Source organism: Meriones unguiculatus, chromosome 20 (genome assembly GCF_030254825.1).
Source record: "Meriones unguiculatus strain TT.TT164.6M chromosome 20, Bangor_MerUng_6.1, whole genome shotgun sequence".
Lineage (NCBI taxonomy): Eukaryota > Metazoa > Chordata > Mammalia > Rodentia > Muridae > Meriones > Meriones unguiculatus.
Window position 1 is genome coordinate 63146669 of NC_083367.1, and position 13579 is coordinate 63160247.

Sequence of the window (13579 nt, forward strand, 5' to 3'; positions counted from 1 at the left end):
ACATGAGTTGTTTAGTTTGGTGTTTTGAGGTCTGGCCTACATCATACACTGCAAGTTCAGCTAGGGATCTCTCGTCTAGTATCTTTTATTCGTCCTGTATGGCAAATGGAGATCATGTATTTTAACAGAGAGCTTTGGTAGTCACAGATCAAAAGCTCCTACAGAAAGAAGCAGATTATGTCATGGTGTACAAAAACAACAATGAGTTTAGAAAATGAACTTTTTGACTCTCAAGCCCTAATCTGTAACGCTCGGGAGGCCACATCACACATGAAGAGACATGTCCACATAGATACTTCAAAAACACTCACACACTCCCATAAATGGTGGCAGAAGAAAGTGATTGTCTATGAAAAAGCAAGAACGTTCCTAGTTCTAAAACTAATGTCAGATCAAGAGTACAAAATAAACACTTAAAATACAATTATGATACTCAAATACGAACCACGCATACCTGTCAGTAAAACGTCTGTGCCTGATTGATGTGCGATAATGTGTGTATTTTCAGGTGTAAACATATATGAAAAAAACATCTTTTCCTACGTTGCCCTTATCTTAGGTGTGTGGTGGTCCCTCGCCATCCGAAGTCTAACTTTCCCAGGGTCAATTACAGCTATTCCCGAAAAATTAAGCGTAAAATTCCAGAAGTCAACAATTCCTAATGAAAGTGCACATTGTTCTGCCACGTAGAATGGACCCTCACATTATCCCACGCCACCCTGCCAAAGATATAAGCAATGTCTTCGTGGAGGGTGTAACCTTCTGAGTCGTCAAATTGGCTAAATATGGGTCCTTCTGTTCTAGTGCCATCTCCGTGTATGTCGTAGCCTACCAAGAGTACCACAGCTCCTAGTTTGTGTTACATCATCCAGTCGCCTTGGTATTGTATCAGCTCAGAGAGGAGAGCATCTACAGCACCGTTGGCTATTCTAAGGGAGGCGGGAGAGAGCAGTCACACCCACATCACTTTTATAACGCACCGTTATAACCTTTTGACTTACTAGAGTTAGCATTAAAGTCTCATTGCACCTGAGTTACCGAGTTCTAATAGAAGGAAAAGCACAATAGAACATGGTATTATTTGTGGTTTCAGGTTCCGCTTGGCCTTTGGAACATGCTCCCCTCAGATGAAAGGATTTTCTATACATCCAGAGAGTGCCAAGTTTGATGTTTGGTCCCCTCTTCTTTTCTCTCCCAATCCTCTCCTACCCCTCTACTCTCTATAATTCAATTCTCACACTGTAGAATGACTCCCCAAACTAACTGTGTGTTCATTCTTCCAAATTTCAGCTCCTCATCTCTGCTTGTTTACAGAATGTTTCCATTACAGCACCCCGTAGTCACCTCCAGCCCAGCGTACCTGAGGAAGAGTGTACTGCTTCCCCCGAGCCAGTTTCTTCCCCTCGTCATTTTGTTCTTCCACCCCCTTTTCCTATATGAAAGACATTCTTATGCAACTGTCTGCACAAGAAATACTGATTCGAGAAGCCTATTTCAGCCATGTACTCACCTTACTCAGAACAGTGGCACCAGGTCAACGTGTTTGAACACACAGTACACACACAGGAAGCAAGCATAGTTCTTTGCCCAGTTGCCTTTGAGCTATCACCTAACCACATTCAGAAATAACTGCATTCTTGTGCATTATTTTTTTCTTACCATCAACTAAATGTATTCAAGTAACAGCTCATGAGAAATAGCAACTCTTCTCTCAGTAAGCAAAACAGTATGTCCAGACAACACCAATGTCCACACGGCAGCACACACATAGACAAATATGGAGCAGAGATGGAAGGCAGGGATCTGGCACGTCACAAAATTTTCCAGAGTATTCCAAGAAAAGTGAGGACACACAGTGGCCATTGCTTTTAAGGGTCTCAGTCAATTACGCTGTTCACAGATAAAAGGTTATGAAATTCCTGGCTGGGCCAGTCCTACCATCTCAGTCACCACATTTGCCTGTTAGCAGGTGACCATCTCCAGATGTAAGCACAGGCGCTGCCCACACGGGGACGGGGAAGAACAGGAAGCCACAAACAACACCAGCTGCGGTCTGGGCCACCGGCATGTGCATTAGTTTAGCGATGAGGACGCGATGAAGGCTTGTGAGCACATGTGTGTGACAGAGCCACAGCCCTTTTGGGAGAGGTGGCTTCAGTGAAGACACGAACCAAGTGAGCAGGAAGTACCTGTAGTGGTCTCATTAAATGGTCCTGGACCCTTAATGGCAAAACCATCAATCTTGATCCATTCACCTCCTAAATCAGGAAAATGCAACTGGATAGTTAGAAACAAGGTCTGCGGGATTCTCAGAAGTTCAGTACATCCTTAGTCAAATGGTTTGAGAGACGCCACACCTAAGCTTTAGGGACAACACCATTACTTGTAGCTAAGGTCTTCATATGAGCTGTGTTGACAAATATCAAACAAGATATTCATAAACTGCATCAAAGTTTTCTTCCCAAAATGGGAAGAAAAACCACACACACGCGAACACTGTATTCTAATTTTCTCTCTTTGAGCTTGCCATACAAGCCTACAATGTGGGGATCTTTTAACCATTATAATTTTCCTTTCTAAATTACATTCCACACGTGTGGTGTGTGTGGCTCAGAGGACAACTTTCAGGAATCGGTGCCCTTCCACTCTGTGCATCCCAGAATCGAGCTCAAGTCACCATGCTCGGTGGCAGGCGCCTTTACCCACTGATCCATCTCACCAGCACAGCACTTCTGTGTTTTTACTGGTGTGGAGAAGCCAGGAGAGGGGGCCCTCCCAGCTTAACCATCGGTGCACGGCCTGCAGGTCAGACTTACCAGGCGGGCTCTCGGCTCTGTACACCGGGCGGCTCACTCCGCTGTGGTTCTCTGCCGTAACCAGCACAAAGTACACCACCCCCGGCTCTGAAACACACGGTTCACATCAAGCCAGTGCCTCGAGCCTCCCAAAACTCGCGCTTCGTTCGTTAACTGTCTCACTTACTCCAGTTATAACCAAATATAAAAACCCAAACGCAGTGGCAAGTTCAGAGGTCGCTTTCTCTTTGGGTTCACTGAAATTGCTGACGTCCTCCACGTGCAGCTGAAACATGGCCCTAAGAATGCCAGCTGTATTCAGGACAACATGCAGGAACGCGTAACAAACCTGTACTCTTACACCATTGACAAGAGAAGACTTTCGAGGTTTGTAATGTGAACTCAGCAGAGCAATTAGGAACTCACTGACCACATTAGTACCTGGACATAGTGTCCCAAATGGAAGCTCCAAATGGAAAGATCCAGAACAAAAATATCAATGAAACCCATAAAATCTTTATTGCTCTACATAAAGCTTCGTGGAATTTTTCTTTTTCACAGTAAAATGTTCCCCAGGCTATGTCTGCATATGGTTTTTGACTATTCCAACCAAAAAAAAATTAGAAAAATATTTCCTGGAATTCTGAAAATGCTAATCTTGAAATAATTAGGCTTTGCTTTTTGACTTTGGTCTGAGGGTCAAGGCAAGTAATAGAGGTCTCCTTGGCTGAGCCCCTGAAGCTGTCGGGATCCAAAAGGAAACTAAGAGAACGCAAGAGAGCGGACACGCCCTGAGCTTACGAGTTTGTAAAACTAAAACAAAACAACATCAATTTTTCTCAGAATGAATTATTTTCTTGTGACAGTTAAGTGCGTGCAGGGGCAGGGGCGGGGGGAGGGGTTGGTGTTCCTTGAAGAGACAGTGGCCATGGGGCGGGATAAAGGGTCAGAGAGATGGGAGCTGAAAATGCAAGTAATAATGGCATTTCCGAACATCAGGGGCATTCTTTTAATCAAACCCTCATTCAGTCCTCAAGCGGAGAGAATGTCTGGGGCACCTGCTATGCTAAGTTTGATGTAACTCCTGTCTGTCTGTGGCAGGAGCTGGTGGCATTAAGGGTCTGGCCCAACCTGCTAGTGGGGAAACATTCCAGGTCCCAACAGAACACAGAATTGTGCTTTGTCAGGCTTTCCTCACTCTGGGCGCATTTGAATTCTCCAGCAATGGAGTCCACATGTCTCTGACTCTGGTCCAGTTAACTCATCACTTACTTGGGACACTGTTTAGCTCTCTGCTGCATGTTTATCTTCTCCATAGCAATCACAACAACTCAGGGTTTGAGCAAATATGGCCCTGCTCATGCCTTTGGTCTGAGAGCATCTACACTTAACCTCACAGCTGGACTTGGGGTGGGCGCCACACTGCTTCAGAGGACTGTGTGTTTAGCTGGAAACGAGAGGAAGGGAAGCTGGCTTCCTCTATGTCTGTTTTCTACACTTTCTGTTCAGTTACCCAAAGAGTGCAGTGGTACCCAGCAGAGAGTGGAGAAAGAATAAGTGGAGTAGGTCCAGGGACTCAGCCACTGATACAGAGGGGTGCACTAGCATTTGTGCCAACATGGCAGGAAAGACGATTGGTTTTCTTTAGCTGGCTCTGTGGTTTCCTCGTGTCTCATGTAGCCTAACATAATGGCAGGAATTTTAGCAGAAGAAAAGAAACTACAGAGGTAGCAACTCAAAGTCAGGGTTCAGATGCCCCTCCCTTCCGAGCTGTACGTTTAAGATAGGCACACTGGGACAAGGCTTAAAATGTTCCCAGTTTCCAGAATCAACTGAAAATAAAGTATCAGTGAGTGCAAGGGTTATGCTGATCACATGCATGACCTTCTACATGCCTGCACAGGAACATGATAGAGTTGACCTAGAGCATATGAGGAGTTAGGGGCCCCAACCCCTGTGCAGGTGAAAATCTGCAGATAATAACTTTACCTTCCCAAGATCTTAGCTACTAAGAGCTTGCTGATAACTGGAACCCCGTGGATAACAGAAGGGGTCAGCTGACACCTATTTCCATATCATATGTATAGATGTGTGTGTATATAATATATATACATACACACATATTGAGTGAAAGGTAAGCCAGAGTGACAAGATACATTTGTCCCTTATTTTGCTTTAATGAGTTGCATGATTTGCCAGGGAGATGGACTGCTCACACATGAAGGAGGCTGACATCATTAGAGCTAGCTTTTGGCAGTCATGAGTTAATGCTGAAGCCCTTCTTTATAAGTCCCTCAAAGACAAGGGGTGCTGTTCTAGCATCCTTTCTGTTGCTGTGCTAAGAACTCTGACCCAAACAACCTAGAAAGGGTTTGTCCATCTTACCCTTCCAGGTCACGGTCCATCATTGAGGAAAATCAGGACGGGAACTCAAACAAGTGCTTGAAGCAGAAACCATGGGGACATGCTGTTTGCTGCTCCATGCTCTGGCTCACTTTGGGGGGCATGCTAAAGCTTACTTAGCTTTTTTTTACATGGCCCAGGATCAGCTGCCTAAGGCTGCTACCGCCCACAGTGGGCTGGGTCTTCATATCAATTAATACTCAAGACAACCTCAAGTAGGCACGCCCACAGGCCAGCATGATCTTGGCAACGTCTCAGTTGAGGCTTTTCCTCTCAGATGACTCTAGGCTGTCATATTGACAGCTAAGACTAACTGAGACGGGTGCTGTGTGTGAATTCTAAGTGCTTGCTTGTGTAAGAATTGAGAAATGCTGGAGTTGAACAGATTTGTATATTACAGTATAGTAGCAGATGATAATGTAGACAGTTATCTGTGTATTTTGTGCATGTTTGGCATATCCAACTTCATGATATCACTAGGATTTGCAGTTCTTGGGAAGCTTTTTTTCTAATTGTCATTAATCCCTCCCCCACTAAAATGCAGATATGAGCAGACCCACACAGTTCAAACAAAATTGTTCAAGGGTCACCTGAATTAATCGTTAAATGGCTTATGACTGGGAAATGGTCATATTACACTATTAAACCATCTCAGAGTCAAGTTTCTATAAGACAAAAATAAAATAAAATAAAGGATCGATATGTTTTGCAAAGCACATTCAAAAAGTAAAACTTTGTATTTCATAAACCAAAGGCCTCATGGTGAGGCCTCCAAGAAGAGCCTCATGATGAGCCTCAGTACTCGGCTTCCTGTTTCCAAAGACTCTCAGGTAGCCTGGGCCAGCCACACTCTTTCTTGCAGACAGTTATCCTAAGAACACAGCTGCAAATGCTGATGGACAGTTAATCATGAGTGGGGAAAAAGAATACGTATCACTTACCCACATCCTCAATAAGGAGGGAGTATGTCTCCGCATTCACCTTGATGTACTTAAGACTTTTCAGTGACTTCCCATAGGCAATGTTGTAATGCTCCACGGGTCTACTGGTAGCATCTTTGGGTGGGTCCCACATGACCTTCAGGCCCGTTTTAGCGGACAGCAGTTTCACATGCCTTGGCTTCAGTGGGTGGTCAACTACACAAACAGCACAACTGTGAACTTTACAGCAACGGCAGGCTGGGAGTATGATTTTTCGGACGCTCTCTGATAGTGTGAGCAAGAATGTAAGTGACATTGGATCTGTGTGATCCTAAAGACTCGAGTTAAGTCATGTTTGCACAGCATGACAGCAAACAAACACACCAGTCCCACACGCGGTCCCGTATTTCGGATGACTGTGGGTGGTGAATTTAAACCAAACGGGAAGAAAATCAAAACAAACCTTTGGCATTCTTTGGTTATGCAGACATGCCAGGACAGGAAAATGAGTAACTTCACATATCCTCAGACGCATTTGCTCACTACACATGTTCTTGGTGTCCTGCATTCTAAGTCAGACAAGCTTAAAACCTCTCCGAGAAGAAGGTGTTAGGATCAGAATCAAGACAGCTACTCATCATATTCAAGGTGTTTGCTTCCACCAAGAAGACAAACCAAGGCCATCACCTACTTAAATGGGATGTAAAACTCTGACTTTATCTGTATAGATCTAATTTTTAAATTGTTCCATATTTTCCCAGAAGAAAAAAAATATAGAACGTTAAGAAGGACCATGGTGGGGAATGGAATGACTCAGTGCTTAAGGACGCTGGCTGCTCTTGCAGAGGACCAGTGTCGGTTCCCAGTTCCCACATGGTACAGAAATATCTGTTGCTCCGGTTCCAAAGGATCCAACACGCACTTCTGGCCTCCTCGGGCATCACACTGCATGAGCCTGGTGCTCTTGGAGAAATGCAGATAAAACATTTATACACAGAAAAATATTTTTTTTAAACTACCATAGCATCTTCAATGATGTGGTCTTAAATTTTTCTTCATTTTCAAAATTGTTAAGCTAATACATCACATTTTACCTGACAAAAGTCTCTCAATTCGTTGCATAATGGAACTGTAGTACAAGATTGTGGCGACGTGTGCTAGATATTCACACAGAAATTGCAACAGCCAAACAAATTTTCAGTTCATTTGGATAATAAGATGACTGACTATTCAGTAGCTCAAGTCACTCTCAGAAAAACAACAACAACAACAATAATAATAATAATAATAACAACCACCTAAGGGGGCAGGAAGAAAAACCTTAATTTTAAAAACATTAAGAAAAATGCACTCGGAGTCTCATAGAGGAAAAGGAAGACAACATTTTCGTGAGAACACACACGTGGGTTAGCATGTGAGTTTGATACCAGGGAAACATCTGGACAGAACAAACACAAATGATAGAAACGTTCAGCCCTCCTCCTCCCTCTGAACATTGCCCCTCGGCCTCTGGGGGAAAGCGGCTTGGGAGAAGTCACACATGAGGCAAGAAGATGGATTTGATGCCTTTTGAAGCATTAGAGGGAGCCTGTTCATTCTGGGGATAAAACCAAGATGTTAGATGGTGTGTGCTGGCCACAGCCCACAGTCAACCCCTCCCAACTCCACACGTGGGGATCCCGAAGCTCCAGGAGGGAGGAGACACAGGCGAGCCACCTGCGAACCAGAGCGACAGAATGTCAGCTACTTCCTGGGCGTGAGAAAGGAGCCACACTTGCTCCTCCTGACCACTCAAGCCAGAAAACAGTCCAGCACCGTCGTCTAGAAAGGAGCCGTCTACACACATTTACGTTACTTCCCTGCTGTGCCTCTGTGCTAATCAACCTCTCGTTGCCATCATAAAATATCTGAGAGAGTCAACTGAGAAACAGGACGGCCTTCTCTTGGTCCTGGTCCTGGAAGTTTCCGTCCATGATTGATTGTCCCTGTTGCCCTTGAGGCAGCCATGGTGGTAGAATCATATGGTGTAGCAAAGGTGCCCACCTCACCGTGGCCAGGAAGCCAAAGAGAGTGAGGGTGGATTCCACTGTCCCCTTCAAGGGTAAAACTCTAATGACCTAAAGTCCCCCTTTAGGTCTCACCTCTTAAAGACTTTACATCACACACACACACACACACACACACACACACACACACACACACACCTCCATGAGCTGGAGACCAAGCCTTTAGCATGGAACCTCTGGGGACTCATTTAACCCACAGCAGCCTTGTAAGTTAGACTTCATACAAGATGCATTTTCTAACCAAAGCTGGCCAAGGCCTCTTCCCTGCTTTCTGGAAAGAGAGTTGTAACTGACCCTTCATGTGCTCTCTTGAGGACATTAACATTCATGTGACAAAAACTTAGCCAAAGAAATGGCATTCTAGAACTAGCTTTCTAGGCCTTAGAATGTCACCAATAGAAGTCATGTTTGCACATGAAGGCTTTGGGAGGGACCTAAACTCAGGTCTCAGAGGCAGAATCAGTCCCAGAATCAGTCCAAACTTAAGGTTTTTCAAAACTCATCAGGTCGACACACCATCTCCTCTCCCTCCCAACACTGGCCTGGAGAAATGGAGTATTTGGCCTGATTAAGTGTTCTCATTTTCTAGATTTCCTTGATATTTACAACTGACAGCATTTCTAGCACCTCCTCGTGAGCCTCACCCATGGATAACTAAGAGAACTGGCTGACAAGAGGAACCTCGTGGGCCATGCCAGCCCTGCAGTGACCCCTCCCCCATCAGTGCCTGGGTACCCAGCCAGTGTGGAGCGAACTCAGCCCTTCCAGCAAGGGCTCACCATTGTGCAGACTCAGGTCACAGGAAGCTTGTGCCTGGGCTAGAAACATGGTGGTATGACCTACTTCTGATGATTGTATTGAAGGTCTAGGACTATAATCTATCAGTTCGAAACAAAGCCACACCCTGAAAGTGGCTTCTGAGCCAGGCGGTGACGGTACAAGCCTTTAATCCCAGCGCTTGGGAGGCACAGACAGGCAGATCTCTGTGAGTTCAAGGCCAGCCTGATCTACACACGGAGTTCCAGGACAGCCAGGGCCACATAGTAGGAAAAAGAAAGTGGTTTCTGGTATTACAGTCTCATTTCCAGGCTCTGGGTGAGAAATGAGTGTTCTGATAGCATGAAGCTATCTAGCTAGAAAGCTAGAAAGCTACCACACAGAGGTCCTTGTTTACTTGTTTATTTTAATATGAATATATTTGTGGCACCAGGGATCAAATGTAAGGCTTTACACTGCTAGGCAAGTGTTCTATCACTGAGTTGTATTCATAGTTTTTTTTTTGTTTTGTTTTGGTTTTTGGTTTTTTTTTTTTTGTTTTTTTTTTTTTTTTTTTGTAACACTTTATTTCCAGACAGGTTCTTTAAATTGCCTGAGCTGGCTTTGAACTCATTCTATAGCTCAGACAGGCCTTGACCTTCCCTCTGTCCTTCCTCACCCTCCCAAACAGTTGAGGTCACAAGGCTGAACTGCCCCAGGCCCATGCTCTCGAGTACCCTATAGACGGCTGAAGCACACAGCCTTTAAAAAAACAGTTTTCTATCCATTTCTCGAAGGGGAGGACCCTAGTGTGGCTCTGTTAGTGAACAAACTCAGACAAACTCAGTGGGGGAGGGGCAGCCAAGTAGTAGGACCCTGATAAGCTGCTTTTCATCTCCAGGGGCATGAGAAAAGGAGGAAGTGAGCTTAAGCCACAGCTGAAGGGATTTCGGGTTAAGTTAGAAGAATTTCCTGTCTGCAACCTGCCTGACCTCCCCCATCCCCGGCTGTCTTTGAGTGAAGACATATGGGAAGGTGCCTCTCCTAAAGCGGCAGCCAACCCTAGGCAGCCAGGGCTCCGGCAGTTCCGTGCCACGGCAAGATCATGCCAGTAGCTCATGCCAATAGACTTTGTCTAGACTTGAGAGCACTTTGCCAGGTACTAAGAGCCCAGATGCTGCATCTTGCAGGTAGCCACCCATTGCCACGCTGTGTGTCTCAGCTGCCACAAGATGTCCACTTGCTCATTTAGGAGTGCTACTTTGTGCTCAGACTGTCTGCTTACTTTGTCCCAAACTTCAAGGCTCATCCAAAAGGATTCCAGGAGGGCTATGTGCTTCAAAAGTCAAAGTGCAGGTCCTGGGAGCCAGCTTGGTTAGAGGTCACAGTATCAAACCATCACTAGTCAAGGTACCTCTACCATGACTGTCCTTGGTGTGGGGAGTCCTCAGCTTCTGAGTGCAGACCTTCAAAGATCTCCAGTGTTAATGCACAATCTCAAGCCCAAGCCAGAGCCAAGTCCTCAGGGGCCAGCCTGGCCAAGGTCTACACTATCCAGTCCAGAGCGGGCAGGGCCAAGCAGCTGGCTTACTCCTTGCCTTCCTGTTCCAATGTGTCTTGGCATCCATCCTTAACCACACACTGGCAATGGGTGAATGGAAGGGCAGCTGATAACCACATCAACCCCGAGTTCTCCAACCATAATTCCCACAAGAGCCAGGAAGATACAGGAAAAGACAGCCTGTGGATGACGGGTCACAGTCTAATTGACAAAAGAGACCTGGGGAGGCTCCTGACTGTCAAGCTCACAGATCCTTTTCCTAAGAAGATAGAAGTCATTTCAACTTTTACTGCCCTTCAACCAAGTGTGGAAGGAGACAGGCACACAAAACATGGGGCATGTGCTAAGGTCAGAGGACAATTCTAGGAGTCTGTTCTCTCCTCCAGCCATGTGGGATTGAACTCAGGTGATCAGGATTTGTGGTGGGCACCTACAACCCCTCTGAACTGTCTTACCAGCTCCCAGACAGAAATCTTAATTTTTGGTTAAATATCTCAATATTTATGCTACTTGGCAATTAATTCCACTTTTTGAAAACAGTGCAGGAAAGCACGTACACACACACACACACACACATCAGTAGGCCAGGCCAGGTCCACAGATGGCCAGTCATCAACCTCTACTTTGACCCCGGGAAAGATCCTGTAGTTGTTGACCCAGACAATCTCCCAGCATCCTTTGGTCCTTTCGGTACAGAGAGGCCTCTGTGAGAAGGGCTCCGTTTGGAAAGACCACAAGAGATGAGAGTTAAAGAGCGGGCTGGCTGGAGGGGCTTAGGGTGGGGAGGACGCGGGATGCTGTCCAAGCTTAGCGACTAGCAAAGCTAATGACTTGCATGTCTCTGCATGGTCTAACTGCTCTAGATGCACCACAGCTCTGCGTGAGCTGCAGACTGACCTCACTGTCTCACTGTTCAGTGTCTTAGTCAGCAGTAGCTGGAGAATGGTTGTATGAGCACTGGAGACAGATGCTCACAACCATCCCAGAATCCCAGGCCAGTCTACATTAGGTGGAAACACAGGTTTTCATAATTGAGCACCGCCACATGGAGAACTATATATATCTCAGAATACAGAAACACAATGTCTAAAGCACAGTCAATAAAATGAACCAATTAAAGCAGGATCCCCGAAGAGGTGATGCTTAGAAAAGCTGATTCAAAGCTATAACTGAATCCTTCTAGCTTTTGTTTTACTTTTCTAAATATAGTTGCTTTATTGGGTGATGAGAGAAAGGAAGGTGTGTGTGTGTGTGTGTGTGTGTGTGTGTGTGTGTGTGTGTGTAGAATCTGGATTGATGGGAGGGGGAAGGGAAGGCAGAAAGACCAGGGAAAGGCTTACGGGTAACACTAAACCAAGAAGAAACAAAGCAGGAATTTTCTCCTGTTTGGCGGACTTACTTTGAATTGCTCCACTGTAATTCTACTGCTGGATGATTTTTGCCAAAATTGTTAAAGCACAGAAAGTGCTGGCTCAAGCTGGCATTCGGCAAGCACTAGATGAATGGGTGAATATTTAAGCTTGCCTGACTGGCAGTTTACCATCTAGAAAGAAAGGGAAGCTACCACACAGCCATTCTCCATCCACAGCCTGCCCCAGACAGCTTCTGCTGACGGGATCATTTTAGACCCTGAAGTTAAAACCCACAGCTGTAGAGAAAACCGCTAAGAAAATATTGAGCAGGAAGAGCCAAATATTTTCTGAAGCAATTAACCACACACTGGTGATCTAAAAAGAAATATTATCTAATTCTTTGATAGTCTCCCAAGTACTTGCTGAAGAGATTTATGTAACTGAGAGTTCATTTAATTGGGAAGAAAAGAAACAAACATCTGAACAGTATATCTGAGTGACTCATTGGATCTCAAGTCATGATCACACTGTGCTAATAGCAGTCATGCGTCCATAGAACCATCCAATAGCAAACCTGTGTGTGAGAAATGGAAAAGAGCAGCGAGTGTCCACCACAGCAAGAAATACCAAACCAGGCATCAACTTTAATTTGCCTGATGGGTAAATAAGCCAACTTCTCTGTGTATTTATTTTAAACATCTAAATTCAACATGACATGAAGAAAATGGGCCGTAAGTAAAAACATCAGATTTACTGCTGATAGCTTTGAATCAGAGAAGGTGGCTTTCATGCTCTGCGACCACTCTCCTTCCTGCTTCTCTGTCCCCTTTCTCAAGCTCTGGAGCATTAGACGAATCCAGAAGAGATTCTGAAGGTACCAAACCTTCAGGGCGGGGGGGGGGGGAGGGGAGAGGCAGGGCAGCAGGCATGGCCTGTCCTAGAGAGCTGCTACATGGCAGCCTGGGGAAGCTGAGGCTTCATAGCCACTAACCCTGACTAATAGGAAAGCCAAGCAGTAGAATAGTGCTCCCGGCAAGTACAGAGGAGTACTGGATAGAACAGAAGCCAGTGTCACCTCAGTGACTTTCCCTCACAGAAGGGGACAAAGGAAGTCCCCAAGCAGCCCCAGCTGTTGGGCTGTTCCTGCCCACACGGGCATGACAGTCACTCTATGGGCAGGCTGCACCGGCTACCCCAGGTCAGCATCAAGATGACCTCGCCCTATGTTCAGGAGACCCCTGCAACACCCACCGCACCCCGGCACGTGTCCTCCCCAGCGCTGGGAATGGCCTGGTGTTTCCTAGGCCCTGGGAGGCTGTAAAGTGAGCAAAGCACAACTCCAAAAGCCAAGCTGAGCTCTAGGCTGAAAGTGGCCCTCTGAGCCTGTCCTATCCCGATCTCAAATTTTGCCCAAAAGACCCCGCCAAGGTGTAAATAAGGATATGGCGTGACCTCCTGAAGATGCCCAGGTTAGATGACAAACATTATCTGCTGAGCAGGTGTGTTCCTCTTATCACTAAGGACAGTCAAAGGACAGACACGAAGCAGTCTTTGTCTTCCAGCTTAAAATCAGAAGAAACAAGTATCTAAACATCTTTCCTGCCTGGCTTCTTCTTACTCCATTTGCCATCTATTAGATGCCCAGCTGAGGGCAGAGTTCCCTCAGCGACAGCAGCCTCCGCCATCTCTTTCAAACTGGTACAGAACTCTCAGGACACCCTAAAGC

The 13579-nt window shown here is 45.8% G+C and overlaps 1 protein-coding gene across 4 annotated transcripts in view; it reads right to left on the reverse strand.

Moving 5' to 3' along the window:
- Positions 1-13579, reverse strand: part of Fndc1 (fibronectin type III domain containing 1) — an 81877-nt gene that overhangs the window by 56891 nt on the left and 11407 nt on the right. For 3 of the 4 annotated variants that reach the window (XM_021635733.2, XM_021635734.2, XM_021635732.2), the window contains exons 2-4: positions 6140-6334; positions 2817-2903; positions 2190-2258 (exon numbers count right to left, since the gene is read on the reverse strand). The exons of the other annotated variant lie outside the window; for it this stretch is intronic. In XM_021635733.2, the coding sequence (XP_021491408.1) occupies positions 2190-2258; positions 2817-2903; positions 6140-6334 (351 nt within the window). The remainder of the gene's footprint in view (positions 1-2189; positions 2259-2816; positions 2904-6139; positions 6335-13579) is intronic. 4 annotated transcript variants of the gene reach the window in all.